The 14,401-nt window shown below is 51.5% G+C and overlaps 5 protein-coding genes across 5 annotated transcripts; 3 read left to right on the top strand and 2 right to left on the bottom strand.

The window, feature by feature from the left end:
* Window positions 1–2,536: 2,536 nt before the first annotated feature.
* CC77DRAFT_944126 (hypothetical protein) lies at window positions 2,537–3,406 on the top strand (the record flags this gene model as incomplete). The annotated part of the gene is made up of 4 exons (XM_018534947.1): window positions 2,537–2,665; window positions 2,724–2,768; window positions 2,825–2,900; window positions 2,958–3,406. The coding sequence occupies 4 exons, from the start codon at window positions 2,537–2,539 to the stop codon at window positions 3,404–3,406; spliced, it is 699 nt and encodes a 232-aa protein (XP_018381906.1).
* A 1,484-nt stretch (window positions 3,407–4,890) lies between these two features.
* Window positions 4,891–7,106, top strand: CC77DRAFT_378890 (hypothetical protein). Its single transcript, XM_018531427.1, has 4 exons — window positions 4,891–5,531; window positions 5,598–6,258; window positions 6,358–6,926; window positions 6,987–7,106. Exons 1-4 carry the CDS (start codon window positions 5,206–5,208, stop codon window positions 7,072–7,074), a joined length of 1,644 nt encoding a protein of 547 aa, XP_018381905.1. The 5' UTR covers window positions 4,891–5,205; the 3' UTR covers window positions 7,075–7,106.
* Window positions 7,107–7,153: 47 nt separating this feature from the next.
* CC77DRAFT_1023848 (sister chromatid cohesion protein Eso1) lies at window positions 7,154–9,531 on the bottom strand. Its single transcript, XM_018525745.1, has one exon. It carries the CDS (start codon window positions 9,425–9,427, stop codon window positions 7,283–7,285), a length of 2,145 nt encoding a protein of 714 aa, XP_018381904.1. The 5' UTR covers window positions 9,428–9,531; the 3' UTR covers window positions 7,154–7,282.
* Window positions 9,532–10,383: 852 nt separating this feature from the next.
* On the top strand, window positions 10,384–11,321 carry CC77DRAFT_943956 (caleosin domain-containing protein; the record flags this gene model as incomplete). Its single annotated transcript, XM_018534935.1, has 4 exons — window positions 10,384–10,528; window positions 10,585–11,070; window positions 11,124–11,173; window positions 11,229–11,321. The coding sequence occupies 4 exons, from the start codon at window positions 10,384–10,386 to the stop codon at window positions 11,319–11,321; spliced, it is 774 nt and encodes a 257-aa protein (XP_018381903.1).
* A 611-nt stretch (window positions 11,322–11,932) lies between these two features.
* Window positions 11,933–14,374, bottom strand: CC77DRAFT_1012108 (hypothetical protein; the record flags this gene model as incomplete). The annotated part of the gene is made up of 6 exons (XM_018523747.1): window positions 11,933–12,593; window positions 12,645–12,862; window positions 12,975–13,104; window positions 13,163–13,482; window positions 13,540–14,232; window positions 14,312–14,374. The coding sequence occupies 6 exons, from the start codon at window positions 14,372–14,374 to the stop codon at window positions 11,933–11,935; spliced, it is 2,085 nt and encodes a 694-aa protein (XP_018381902.1).
* Between the last annotated feature and the right edge of the window lie 27 nt (window positions 14,375–14,401).

Genomic DNA, 14,401 nt, shown 5'->3' with positions numbered 1-14,401 from the left:
ACCTCCGCAAGCCATTACTGGAGGACAGTGAACACGATGCATTTATTTAGGAAGAGTGCCCGAGGCTGGAAGGAGACACGGTTGCTTGGTCTATCCATCAGAGCCCAATACCGCGGCATTGTATCAGGCAGTGTGTTATAGCGTTCGAATGAGCCTTTGATATTCGTAATCGGTCACCTGAACAGAGTGAGATCGTCGTTAACCCGGAGGTATCCTAGCGGTGTCGCGGGAATCGCGTGATGCGCGGTTCTATAGGTGTGGATTTGATATTGATGTTGTACCTGCGCTATACTACATGGCAATTACTATACCCTTCGCTCCCATTAATGTAACACGTGGAGGTCGACAGAGGCGTATTCGATGCGTAGAACGAACGTAGACACGACTACCCCCACGCGCTCATATCTTCGAGAGCAGTTCCCGGGACCATTCGGGCCGCTCGCGACAGGAGCGGAAGCATCAGCGCCCAAGGTCAATGTCGACTGCACGGCCAAGCAGCGGCAGAATGCATCCTTGGGTCCGAGATGGCCGGACTGGGATGCTCTGTCAATGTTGGGGACGACAAGAGAGGTGCTGTGTGAAGTTGTGAGGTATGGTACCCCAGGTGGCTGGGATGCCACGATGGCATCGGGGCTCAACTGGTGGGTCGGGCACCCTGACGGCTGCGGATGCAACGGAGAAGAAAAGAAGGTGCGGGTACCTGGTTCCACATGGGGAATGTCAACAAGCAAAAAGAAATGTTCAGATGAAACCCTTTGTGAAGAGTGTCTGAGGCTATGACGATCGTTGGAGATGGGGCTACCGCCTGACCCAAAGCTCCTTCTCTTTTCGCCTGAAGTTCTCGACCACAACTACAAATGCCGCCAACTTTTAAAGTTTACTCTGACAGCAACTTGTGGAAATGACAGAGACGGTCGACGGCAATGAAGATATAGAGTTCGGTCGCGTTGAGCGCTGCAGAATCGGGTGTGTCCTGGCTTGGGCAGCACGACAGGCTGCGTGTGATCAAGGGCTGCGCATCATTGTACGTCGCAGCAATGTGGTGACACGAAAACACGTGCCGTGCTGGCGGACCGCGGACCTGATGGGTGCCTGACGAAGATTGTGCTGGAGCGGTAGGTCTGGATTTTCGACTAATGAGAACCAGCCACGACGAGGAAGCACGAGGAATGGATCGTTAGTGTGCGGTAGAGGGAAGACTTCCTATAGGCGACTACGTTTGAAGTTTCTGCAAGCTCGAGGATAGGGCCTGTACATAGTTCAGTGTGCGAAGGCGATGATGCTGTGAAGAAGGATGTGCAGAGAGATGTGTGTGGGCGGTCGCATCGTGCACGCTGGGCTCGGCCGCTCTCATGAGTTGGCGGTGCCCGGGACTGGCGGGCGTGGTTTGCACCACGGCGGCATCGAGTCGGTGAAGCCTGTCTGGACCGAAGCAATGCGTCAGGCTGTGGCCTCACAACGTCACAGCTGGCCGAAGCGAAGGACCAGGGACAAGTCTTGGTTGTTGTTGGGGTGAGATGATGCAGGGCTCACCGGCGGGCAGGTAAGAAATGTCTGTAAAAATGCCAGCGGCTAGCCCCGAAAGTCTCTCCACCACGGGCGAACCTTGAAAACACCATGGGCGCTGCCCTTTTGTCTTTAATTCGCCCAATCACGAGCAAAATCGCGTTCCGTAAAGAATAATCAGCGTGCTGACAAGCGACGATGCCCGTTTGCATCACAGGTGCTAGAGCTGAGAAGGGTCAGGCTGGTCTCGGGCATCCTCGCAGTTGATGCCCAAGCGACGCCACCTGAGGGCTGCCCAGGTCGTCTCCACACTGTGCGAATCGCACCAGAAGCTCGAGCTATGGAGACGTTTGGCCCATCCGAATAATTAGATCGGCTGCCGACGGTACGCCGCTCTTTTCGTCTTCTTTTCTCTTCCTCTTGCTGCTTTCCCATCGCATCTCGACGAAACCGGCCTTCCTCTATCCCGCCAAACCAGCGTCACAAGCCTGCCGCCAGTGTGCTGCCCAACCGCTTGACTTGCGTCTTGCATCTACCGCCAGTCGCGCCATCGGCCAATCACACCCCGCACCCACTGCAAGCCATTCTTCTTCAGTTGCGGCTCTGAACGAGACACATCCACAACGAGCACTTCAACAAGTACTCTTCCCGTCGCCCGTACCCTGAGCATTGCCTGTCAGAGTGTGCATATTGCTTCGAGCGTAGTCCCCTCTACTTCCGAGTACCTGCTGTGATCGCCCCCACCAGGAAGCTGCATTCAGCCACGCCGTCAAGGTCCACTTGTCACAGGCCAGACCCCCCTAAGGAGCCAGTATATTGGTCAAAACCCCGCTTCTGCGTCCTGCGTCGCTGAACATATCTCTTCTGGAATCTCTCTGGACACCATAGACCTCGGACACCCACCTGTTTTGCCCGTAACCTTGGTGCCTAGAGCCCCTCTATCTTAGCTCCCATAGCTTGGCCCCATTTCTGGCATTGACATCACTGTCATCTTTCTTTTCGTCCCCTTTCCACACGCATCTCAGTAACCATGTCGCGCGCAAATCAGTGGTTTGTGCCTGGCGATGGAATCGCGAGAGAAGTCATCACGGCCGACATCCAGCGCTACTTGGGCCCAGATGCGCTCGTCAGGCCTGGCACAGGCACCGGAGAGTACCAGGTCCGCACTTATTTTCTCTCTCCAACGCCACCTCTACGGAAGACTAACTCTCACATAGGGCCAGCCAGGCTACTGGATAACCGCTTATCGAACTCTCACATCGGTATGTTGAGTCGCCATCGGACCGTGGTCGCGCACAAGGCTAACCCGTCTCCCTAGCAAATGATACAGGATTTGAAAATGGATTCACAACGTTGGCAACAGGAACGCCAGCCAGGCGAAATTGGACGTGGAGGTAGCCATAGTCCTCAAGTGCGCACTACTAAACCAGGGGGCCCTAACGCTTCATTAGTGGCTTATCAGGACTCTCGTACACATGCTGCTCGTCAGCATTGGGGTCCGACGAAACCATACGAACACGGCTCGTCTCATGCGGCGGCGGATCCCTATGATCAGCCTCCTCGCCAGTCGTCAACGTCGTCTAGAGCGACGACGTATGCGTCTTCAGGCTATGGTAGCAGTGATCCCCATTACACGACGACTCCCACATCCGTGTATGGAAGCTCGCATCCAGGATACCAGACTTCACCTGCTTCTGCTGCACCCAGGACTCAGCCAGCGGATCCATACTCATCTTACCAGCAGCCCAGTGGAAGGGATTACCCTGCGCAGTCTGCTTATTCCTCTTACCCAGCGCAGACTCCAGATCCATATGGACGCCAGCCGGCTACCCAGACGACTCCATACTCTAATCCAAGGTATTTTGGTTACTATGACGAACCCTATTTGGTCTATCGCTAAGCCCCAGTTAGTGCCGCAGCAGCCGCTCCTGGCTACTACATTGCCTCGGATGGTCGTCGTAAGTGATTTGGGTCGTTGCGCTACTCCACAACTGACATGTCTTGTGTAGAATATCCCCTATCGCAACAGCCACAATCATCGCGCAATCCACAGTCCGGCACCTCTAGGTACAGTACGAGATAGAGTACATCTCCGTCTTACGGCCTTGTTATTGTTCCTGCGTCGATATATCGCGCCCGGAGATACCCTTTCTTTCCAAGCTACTGGATGGTGCTCTGGAGTCTGGCCAACCTAATTTTTTAATGGATCCATCTTCTACCATCCGGGTACCGTAAGGAGTTTGCCATTACCAAAAGCATCCGGATAGACATTTGTTTCCCTAGGATCTCAAGCCATGGACCTATACCTCTTCCAGCCCGGTTGAGCAGCCCAAAGGAGCATTTACTTTCCGGTTTTCCTTTTGTGTCTGATGTTATGTACGTTAATTGGGAAATTGGGTTTCATTTCTCATTCTCCTCATACGACTGGATCTTTGCTCTGCGGGATGCGGAACCAATTATTGCCATGGATCTTATAGCCTCTATCGGGACATTCATTCCGCTTATGGCTATCACTATCATGCAAATGCATCAATTTCCGGATTCTGCTTTTCTTGCTATGTATATACCTACGACACGGACGTTGCTCCACGAAGTCGATGTTTACGAATGAACGGTTATCTGCGCATGCACAGCATGCGTAGAAGGAAACATCACTGTGTTCGCCTATGCGATTTTGATCACGTACCGGGTTGCGACCAGACGCTTCTCGGTCCCACTCACTGCGCTAACGCTTCAGTTTCGTCTTTCTCGATGTGCTCTCTCTAGCCTCGCGGTGAAGCCACCACTGTCACTCAGGTTGTGTCAAGGCTTCTTCGAACTGATTCTCAGCTTGCTTGTTACAACATGCCCAACGCCACAATGACTTGCATTTGCCGTGATGATCTCTCGTTCAGCCTCTACCCGCCGATCGACACGATCATCAGTACGCTACGGCAATCCTCTTGCGCCATTTCCTGTTTATTCCCACATGACTGTCGCAGATCTCATGCCGACAGCCGGACTGTGCCTGCCGATGTTATGCAGTGTGTTATAAGTGAAGTCTGCTCAAGTCTGTCTGTACTCACGTGACTCAGTGCATATGCTCAGGCTGATGGTTATGTCCGTATCTTCTGAAACACAAGGCGATGGTTAAAAATATATGACTTGCGCGGGCTCATGAAGCCTCGTCACGCCTGGAGTCAAAGGTAGTCGTGCAGCCTCGCAGGGTGTTACGATTCATCACGTTCAGCAGGTGAAGCGGCTCGGCCCTTCTGTTACCACATGGTTAGATCTCTGAAAGCTAGTCGCGCAATCTAGGAGACACGGAACCGTCTAATCTACTCGTTAGAACGAGCTGTACAAGCCACATCGCGGCAGAGACCGCGACTTGAATGCTTGGTTAGTCATGCTATTTTGTCACATCTGTGGCCACATCTGTGACCACGAGTCATAGCCTCGCCTTCCACATTGGCATCTGAATCCCGCAGTTTCCCCCACTAGTAACACAATTATCCGGCCCTAACACAACCGCGATAGAACAACAAGGCCGAAGTCACCGTTATCTCGCAGTAGCATATGCCGAAGCCCTCGGCTTTCATGTAAACATAGCGGAGAAACTACCGTAATGCTACGCTTGGCCCGCAATCACTGCAGCTGCATCATGGCCAGCGTCATGTCGCGTGCCAAACTCTCTACCTTCTGCTCTTCGCGACATCCAGCATGGTTGGGATCTCAAGGCTCTGGGTGGCTTCGGCGCTCCTGGCTGAGCATGTGTTTGCTCGTGGTAGTCTAGTCTCACGCAATGATACGGAAACGTATGCGACGGGCTTGTTACATGAGTCGATGGATTGGATGGACATGTACTACGATGATGAAAGAGCATACATGTTCAGCTTGGACGCTGCTGCTCTGACACACGAGACCAGAGCGAGCGTCTGGTATGCAGCTGGCTTATTGGCGCGAAACGAAGCCGATGACGTTGAGCAGGCAGTACGGATCGTGAAGAATGTCATCGGAGGGCAATTCAAAAACGAAAGTCAACAATGGTGAGTTTCGCAGCAAAAGAGATCATTCAATTCCTCTTCTAGATGCCGTTGCTAATATAACCCAAGGTTTGGCGACTACCAAAAATATCCTGAGGAGCCAGCCGTAGGTACAGAACAATACCCAGCTGAGATTTACAACTCGTGGGATCCCAACTGGCGCGGCTTCATTGGCACAACTTTCGTCGTCATGCTAGAGGAATTTCCTCATCTACTCCCCCAGGATGTCCAAGATTACATGCTGGAAAGTTTGTTCAACACCACCATCGGAGACAGTTACCGTGTTGGCGGCGTCGACGACGATAATCTCTACCCGGCTTACAGCAACCCCTCCATCATGCGCGCCTTCGTCTCTGGCTACGTCGGTCGCCGTGCCAATGACTCCAACATGACGATCGCAGGCGAAAACTACGCGAAAGAAATCATCGACCTGTTTGTCCGAGACAACACACTTTCCGAGTTCAATTCTGGAACCTACGCTGGTGTTTCGCTGTTTGCGCTTACGCTTTGGGCGAAGTATATGCCAAACGACAGTCTGATGGGCGAGTATGGACCAAGAATGCTTCGCGATACCTGGTCTGTACTGGGCGAATTGTATCATGCGGACATGAAGAATGTGGCTGGGCCGTGGGATCGCGCATATGGATTCGACATGAACAAGTATCTCAGTATCTTGGCGCTGCAAATGTGGACGCTTGTGGGTAAGGAGATGGCGCCTATCAACAAGAAGGTATGCATGAAGCACCATTTCCGTTTCCCTTCTATCATATCTCCTACACATGACAAAGTCAGAGATTACATGAGAATGAGAGAGCTAACACCCTTCCAGCCATACGCCATGGGCCACAAGGATGACTTCGCGATTGGCCCTTTAATCGCCATTCTGGCGCCCTACCATAACACGCTAGTTCCAAACGCCACGCTCTCATCTCTGTCCAAGTTTCCAGGCACACATACTGTTAGGACCTCCGCGTTCTCTCCACCGTACGACTTTGAGCCGCGAAATATCACGGCTTACCTCTCCCCTAATCTGACCATCGGTGCTGAATCCTTCAACGAAACTGTCGTCGGTGGCCCGGCTAAAAATCAGAACTCTTTCAATCCAGCAGTCGTGCAATGGAAGAGGCAGGACGGTAGTGTGGGCTGGATGAGTTTGTATGCTCAGAGTATGGCTTTGGATGTGGTGGTTGAAGAGGGAAGCTTGCAACTTGAGTATCCGGTGGGGAATGCATCAAGTGCGTTTTCCTTCTTGGTGGGAACGAACGGCTGGGATGGTAAGAGGGATGTGGCAGGTTGGGCGGATGTAGAGGGTGTTCAAGTCAATGTTACCGGATCTGTGGATCTAGAACCCGAGGTTACATTCAATGGGCTGTTTGGCGGAGCTGGTGAGGTTATCAAGTAAGTTCTATCAGGACTACCGTCCACACAGAGAGAAGGCTATGTGCTAACCTAACACAGCGACTTTGAGTTTTGGAACTTCACGTATAGGATGCCAGAAGGGAGCGAGGAGATGCCGTGGGTAAGGTTGAACTTTGAGGTTGTGTAGTTAATCCAGCCGAATGACCAATATAAGCGTGCTCATTTGCTCAATATATGCAGTAGCATATGGCCGCTAATATGATGCACATGTATCAACGACGTCTCATTAAGTGGATGACAGCAGAATTATGTACAAGTTCTCGACGTATGAAACATTGATTCTCAAACAGTAGGTATCATCATAAACATTGGCGTATTGTAAACACTCCCAACTATCAGCTTCCTTTCCCAAAAGCTAGCTTCGCCTGGCCCTTCTCAACCGCTTCTCCTCTTCCACCTCCCGGTGGTCGTCCCCGCCCTCTGGAAGGCTTCGATCCACCCACACCTTTTCTTGCAGAGAGCGTAGGGGGATTTCTCTCTTCATGCCGCATCTCCTTTGACAGATCAAGCGCAAAGTGGTAGTCTTCGTGTTCGGGCTTATCCGCCGGTGGAAGGTGGAGGTTACAACGAGAACAGAAATATGTGTCCATAGATCTTTGCTGGGCTGTAGGTCTGGAACGAGGGACTGGTGTTACCGGGTCGTGGTTCTGTGGTGGTGGAGAGGGGGAAGCAGGCTGAGGTTGAGCCGAGGGCGGTGTTCCTGGGGCGTAAAGATCCATATCCGAACTTTGGCGTTCCAGCGTTGGTGTTGAAGGTCGGTCTAATTCATGACTTTGTTGTGCGCGGAATGGATCGTGATCTTCCCCTGTCTCTTCTGCCTCGTCCCCACTTTCATCTCGTGTGGACTCGCTATGTGTTTTCCAGAGTACTGCCCTCGCTGCATCAAAATCTTTCTTCTTTTCGTCTCTTGGGCCGAAGAAGTTGGCAATGTTTCCTTTTGTCCTTCTTCGCTTTGCTGGTGGTTCGCCTCCACCAGTTATAGCTCTACCAGTCGACATCATGGCCTTTGCTTCCTCACCTCGAACTAGAAAACCACCGATGCCTTTGTTGTTCATGATACCATCTTCGAAGCCTCCGACGCTCAATGAGAGATTAGAACATGGCCAGGCTCTTCCGTCAACGACTACTTGAGCCAATAGATTTTTGGCGAGATCGAATAGTATGGTTTCTGATAGTGGTTTGCCCTGGGGTATCGGTGCTTGTCGACTCCGCGTTTGCGCACCTTGACGGTGGTGCAGGTTAATGCTCTTGGGTCTTCTCTTGTTCTCCAGCACACCCTCTTCTACGCATCGTGAGAAAATGTCGGCCACGAAGATGCGCAACCACCTCACACCCTGCTCGAAGGAGTTGATAGCGGGTCTGAAGGATTTTGCTGAAAGCATGCTTTTGATCTGAGTACGCGGATTGATCTCGCTATTGTCTTCACCTCTAATGATGGAGTATATCCAACTGCCTGTGTCATCACCTAGCTTCTTCAATTGATCCAATGGCTGTTCCACAAGGTCCTTGACTTTATCCGTACCAAACATTGCGACGACCTCATCTCCTAGTTTGCCTCCTAGCATTCGGATTTTGGTAAATTTCATATCGGAAAGAAAGTGCCCGATAGCGCGGTTCCGGATAACGGTCTGTTGATTTGGTTTCTTGTACCCTGATCCTAGTTTTGACAACATCTTGTTCCTTGCGACTCCCCCAGAGCACGTATAACCCAGGGTTTCTTTGATCTGTTTCCTCACATCTCGTACAATCTCGGATGCGATGACCATGCACACGTCATCCCAATCTGGATCCCTATCTTCTCCGTCTTCTTCACCTGTCTCAACAAGCGCGTCAGCCGCCCAGTCCAAGACAGTTGTAGGTACTTTGGGCAGTCGTTCTGACGAGTCATCGTATGGCGGGGGCCCTCTCAGTTCAGGATATCTCTCCAGCAATATCGTGTACACTTGCGCACTCAGATCCATGAAGACCTCGTCGATACTTGCTTTCTCCACGCGTTGTTCCTTTTCTGGTAAAGCATCCTTTATGCATTTCAAAATCTTGCGACTCTCCATGCGATACGGGTCCAGGCTGACCTTGTGCGTCGCCATGTCCTTGAAGCTATTTTCATGGTATGCCCATTTCTCGTCGCCCTCCTTCCATGTCGCGACATGTTGTAGTATTAGGTCGGGGCATTGCTTCAACGCTTCCGTCGAAGTGACATGTCGGCTTAATCCAAATGCGCGTGCGGGGTAGTTGATTGCTATGAGACCCTGCCATTGCTGGACTGCGAGGGGCTTGGAGGGATCGATGCCAAGGCGGACGGTTTCGCATTGCGCGTAGAAGGCATCGAGGTCGACGTGCGCGATGACGCGGAGGGGTGTCTGGGGGTTGTACGTCTTGAGCTGGTGCAGCTGCTTGTACGTAAACGCGGACTTGGGTATGCGACGCGGCGAGGTTATCGAGAATTGCGACGAATGGAAGTCGGGCGATGGTGACGACATGGCGGATGACGACTCACATCAGATGAATGAGGCAATCTTTGACAAGGGCAACGTGTAGCCCGGTATCGCGTTAGTGGAGCTGCATCCTGAATAGAGGAATGCGATGCAGACGCGACATCTAGAAGGCGCGTGTTCCCGCGGTCCCGTGCATGCGCGTCATTCATCCCCGAGATCGCGCTAGCCGAATCGGACTCCCTGTGTTAATCAACGGTGCGACCTTTCAACCATCAAATTAACCTCACCACATCAAGATATATGTAAGCAGCACATGCGGTTGACCGTCCTTAGATGGGCATCCGCTTCTTTTGAGTAATTCAAGTCTAAAGCGGACTGCTCAAGCATATTGAGTTTTCCACCCCATCAAGGTGAGGTATCATTTACTTCTTCTACTATATATCAGCTAGAAGAGTAGCTACGGAAGATGATGCGCTTTGAGCATGATGGCCAACCTAGACGTCTTGTGTATTGGCATGGCCTTGGTGTACAAAGCATGGAGTAAAACTAACAGACAGTACACATAGGTATGCAGGGTATTTGCGAGTGGTCTAAATTTGACGCGTGCCTGAAGATCAAGCCAGGGCACGGTTGAGGAGCAGGGTTGCATTCCAATGATTGGCCGCGGAACTGCATCTCGAAGGATAACCACAAAACAACGAGTGACATGTACGCACATGCGTGCCCCCGTTGCCGCGATACACACATTACACTGGCGACAGTAAAGACTTGACGTTCCTGAACATAGCCCACAATCCTGCGAAACGCTTTTGACATGTTGCACTGCCATACCAAGACCGTTTCCAGAGTCATTGACGTCATGGTGAGCCCTTGATCCAATAGGAACATGCGGCTCAGTCTTCGTGGCAGCAAAAGGGCGAACAGCTAGGGCATTTCTTTTGATCTTGCTGTCTTTTGTCTCTTGAGAACTTTTCTAATTTACCACCGAAAAAGTTGCCGTTATGATTGCAAAAATGGACCAAGTCAATGGACATGCGGAATGTGGGGAAGACAACAGGGTACCTGTCTACTCGATCCACAACGTACCCATCACCGAAGAAAGGAAACCATATATCAGTAGCAAAAACTCTCGTCTACAACACGCAGGTACGAATAAGCGTGTTGCGCTACTGCTACTACGCCATTGTACTAATTGCAAATAGCGGTTGCGCGCGCAAACCTCGCCCCGTCAGAAGAATCGCCTGAAGGCAGCACGCAAGACGACTGGGCAAAGAAGCACTCGCATCAAACAGTCCTGCAACAACACTGTGACTTCTTCGACCGGGATCATGATGGTGTTCTCTGGCCACAGGACACTTTCGTCGGTTTCTACCGCCTAGGCTGCGGGCTTTTCTTCTCGGCTTTCGCCGTCTTGGTCATCCATATCAACTTTTCGTATCCCACGTGTTCAGGATGGCTTCCGGATCCTTTCTTCCGTCTGTTCTTGCACAATGTGCATAGAGCGAGACACGGCAGCGATACGGGCACGTACGATGCTGAAGGAAGGTTCATTCCTTCGAAGTTCGAAGAAATTTTTACAAAATATGCCGATGGACGAAACTATTTGACCGTGGGAGACTTGGTCAATGTGTTGAAGGGGCAGAGGAATATCAATGATCCGATCGGAATGTGCGGCTTCATCTTCGAATGTAAGCTTTGTCCGTTCTTGAGCGGCGTGAGGGAGAATGTTAACCTTGGATAGGGACTGCGACCTATATCACGCTTTGGCCTGAAGACGGTCGGATGATGAAGGTATGTAATACATCGGATCATCTATTGATTTACTCTCGATGCTAACAACGACAAGGAGGATATTCGTGCAGTATACGATGGCAGCATATTTCAACGAATCGCTGACAAGCGTGAAAAAAAGTTGGCAATGAAGAAGAAAAGCCATTAGGGGGAAGGGAGATGCCCGCAAGATCGAGAACAGTGCTGAATCAATCCTTCGTTACAGACATGGCTCGCTTGCGACACCCTGTGATTGTAACGTATATGATAGAACCCGGATCCGCATCCGACAGCAGCTCGTCTTCAAACCCTGTCCTACAGAGAGTTGGGCTCTTGCGCGGCACATGTAGAGACATCGTCGATACGCCTATGCAGCTATTCTGAGACTGCAGTTGGCTGCAGTTCTCTCGATTCGAATTACCAAGATAGGATTAAACAGCGGAGCTAAATTTTGTGGCGGATACCGGTTGTGTACTTACGTATACGAACATGCTATTGGCTCCGGTGTTCGATCCGACTGCGGGCAAAGTGCATGCAAGAGTTTGCCACGATAATCTAAAAGACCAGTGGCGGTCAAGGCCCCGCATAATGACTGCTCACCAGGGAATAGATTTCCCGTGTCAAGGAAGAAAGTTCAAGCGGTTCTCCAACGTGTGGTAATGAGCAGATACAACAAGAGCGTATTAGCGTGTCAAGACGCTGACAATCAAAGTCATAACTGGCATTGTGAATAGTATACTGTGTACTGTATTTGATGTTGATTATGTATGTCATCTAATCTTATCTCTGTGGTGAGAATACGATGCTTCGCCACGTCCTCGACGTTCTATCTTGCGGAGTTGGTTCGGCAGTGTCGTTAGGGAGCTTGAGGTCACCCATAGACTGCAAAAGCCGATTGAGACGTCGGTCAGTAGGATCCGAGCTAATCGACTTCACATTCACAGAGTACTCGCTATGCACGTGCTCTAGCATCGACTTCTCCCTCTTGTCTTCGCCCTTGATGCGTGCCCAGTCCTTGAGCAACTTCAAATCAACAGGGTTCATCTTATCTTGCAGGATGCGGAACACGAGTTCGGATAGAAAAAAGTTTCGGCCTTGGTCGCGCAAGCCCGTAGCGCACAGTATGAGTGTGGCTCTGGTGGCTTTCATTATGGGCGGAAAATGCTCTTGCTGCGCCTCCGGGGTACGCAGGCGCTCTATCGAGTCAAAGCCCAGCTGAACAAGGATTGGAAGTAGAAAGATATAATATGTTTCGAAGCCGTGACGGTGGTAAAACATGTGAACAAGCGTTTGAAGACTCGCTTTGGAGGCGGCATACAACCGTGCTGGACTGAAACCGGCATCGACCTCGAATGCCCCTCTATCGTGCGGTTGGTCGAGAGGGGTCCCGTGCTGCAGGAACGGCTGGAAAGTCAAAGTTACAAGGTTATGAAACTGCATACTGTGACACAAAGGTTAGTTATTCTCGCGTGCAAGACAAGTCAAATCTTACTGTAGGAGAAGTTGTGATGGCATGGCAATATTGTGAGACTGCAGCGGCTCTGGCAGATCATAGAACCATTGGACCAGCATGGTGTGATAACGGCCGGCCTGCTGAAAGCCAAGATGGTTCTGTCCGTCGCCTTCTGAAAGAGCCTTTCCAGCTATGTCATTCATGATGCATCTCAGCTTGATGAGCGCCAGGAAAGTCTGACCCAGATAGATGGGGGTCTAGTAGTTCGTCAACAGGACTGAAAGGACAACATGGGGTATATCTTCAGGATAAACTTGAAGTGATGAGTACAACTCAACGGAAATTGCTCCTTCGGAGATTACGACATACCAGGTGTGTCACAAGAGGGTATTTGACCCAAATTTCGCCAAAGAAATTCTGTGCGTCTCGATAGTCGGGCAAGCCATCCTCAGGCGGGATTCGGGACAGTGGGGGCTTCATGAGGTAAAAGCAAGAGAACCTGAACCTTTATCAGAGAACATCACGAGGGGAAGAAAAGGGGTCGGGTAAGTTTATACGCTTGCTGAGAAAAAATGCCCCATGCTGTAAGGGTTCTTGAAACGCGATCCTTTTCGGTTTTGTATTCCGCGACCTTAGCAAATAACTCTAGTCTATCTGCAAGCTCTAGCGCGTATGTCCATGTCGTCCATCCCATCTCATCCATACCATTGGCGAAATAGATTCGGCCTAGGATGGTGGCTGCTTGGGCGGATGTAAGGTTATACACTTGCTGCGATTTTTGCAGCTCCCACAGCCGTCTGGTCTCATCCAAGCACCGATAGGTGTAGGTGTTGGGGTTCCAGAACTCAGATCTCTGCTTGAGCGAACCCGCTCCGTGCTGTTCCATATGTTAACTCGCAGTCAAGAAGAAAGAGGAGACGAAGATGGAACATACGCAGGCTGCGGTGAGAATGGCATTAACAAGAAGCGGTGAACAGTAATCATTTCTTCCAGCGGCCATGTCGTCGAGGAAGTGATCTTTGTGGAAGCAGGGCCAGAGGGGATACTCGTACAGGAAATAGTCCTCGAGAAGGCGGGTAAGAAAGACGTCGTCATGACTGATCGGTGTCCATCTGGAGGGCCTCAGGGACTCTGGGGACATCTGAGGATCATACATGCGGGCACCGGGATAGGGCACGTTGTAGATAGCGTGGTATGTATGCTCTTGGATATCGGTGCTTTGGTGGGCAGTCTCGTGCGACAGGGCCTTGTACAGTCTTGAGGTCAGATATGGGTTGTCTGTGCTGTCAAACAGTGGCATCATGTCAGCAAGATAGGGCAGGGTGAATTGGTAAGTCGCATCCGGAACCAGCATGAGCTGGAGGCGGAGGCTGCCATACTCGAGGAAGCGTAGAACCGCATGCACGTCGGTGCCGCGACGAAGTAGGCTAAGTGTCTCATGGGCGATAGGCCGGGGCTGGGTGCGCAGGTGGGCAAAGACGCGTTGGAGTGCACGGCTGGCGTCCGTAGAATGCACCTGGCCATGGTGTCTGCGCCTGGTAGCGACGGGCCGGACCGGAGGCTGAGTGTAGTTGCATGGAGTGTGCCGCTTCTGACACTCTGAGCATTGGGGACGTTCGGTCGAACACTGGACATGTCAGATTATGTGCAGGTCCGAGTACGTTTTATCAGGTAGCTCGCGCAAGATCAGCAACGGCCTTACCTACCTTTGTGATGCGGCCGCGACAAGCTTCGCAAGCTCCTGTGCCCACAATATGCTGCAGGCTCATGGCAGGACGCCGCCGAAGAAAGGCCGC

This window comes from Alternaria alternata (genome assembly GCF_001642055.1).
Source record: "Alternaria alternata strain SRC1lrK2f unplaced genomic scaffold CC77scaffold_21, whole genome shotgun sequence".
In the NCBI taxonomy this organism is placed as follows: Eukaryota; Fungi; Ascomycota; class Dothideomycetes; order Pleosporales; family Pleosporaceae; genus Alternaria; species Alternaria alternata.
The sequence above is the reverse complement of the archived record's forward strand: the minus strand, read 5'-3'. Positions and strand labels throughout refer to the sequence as shown.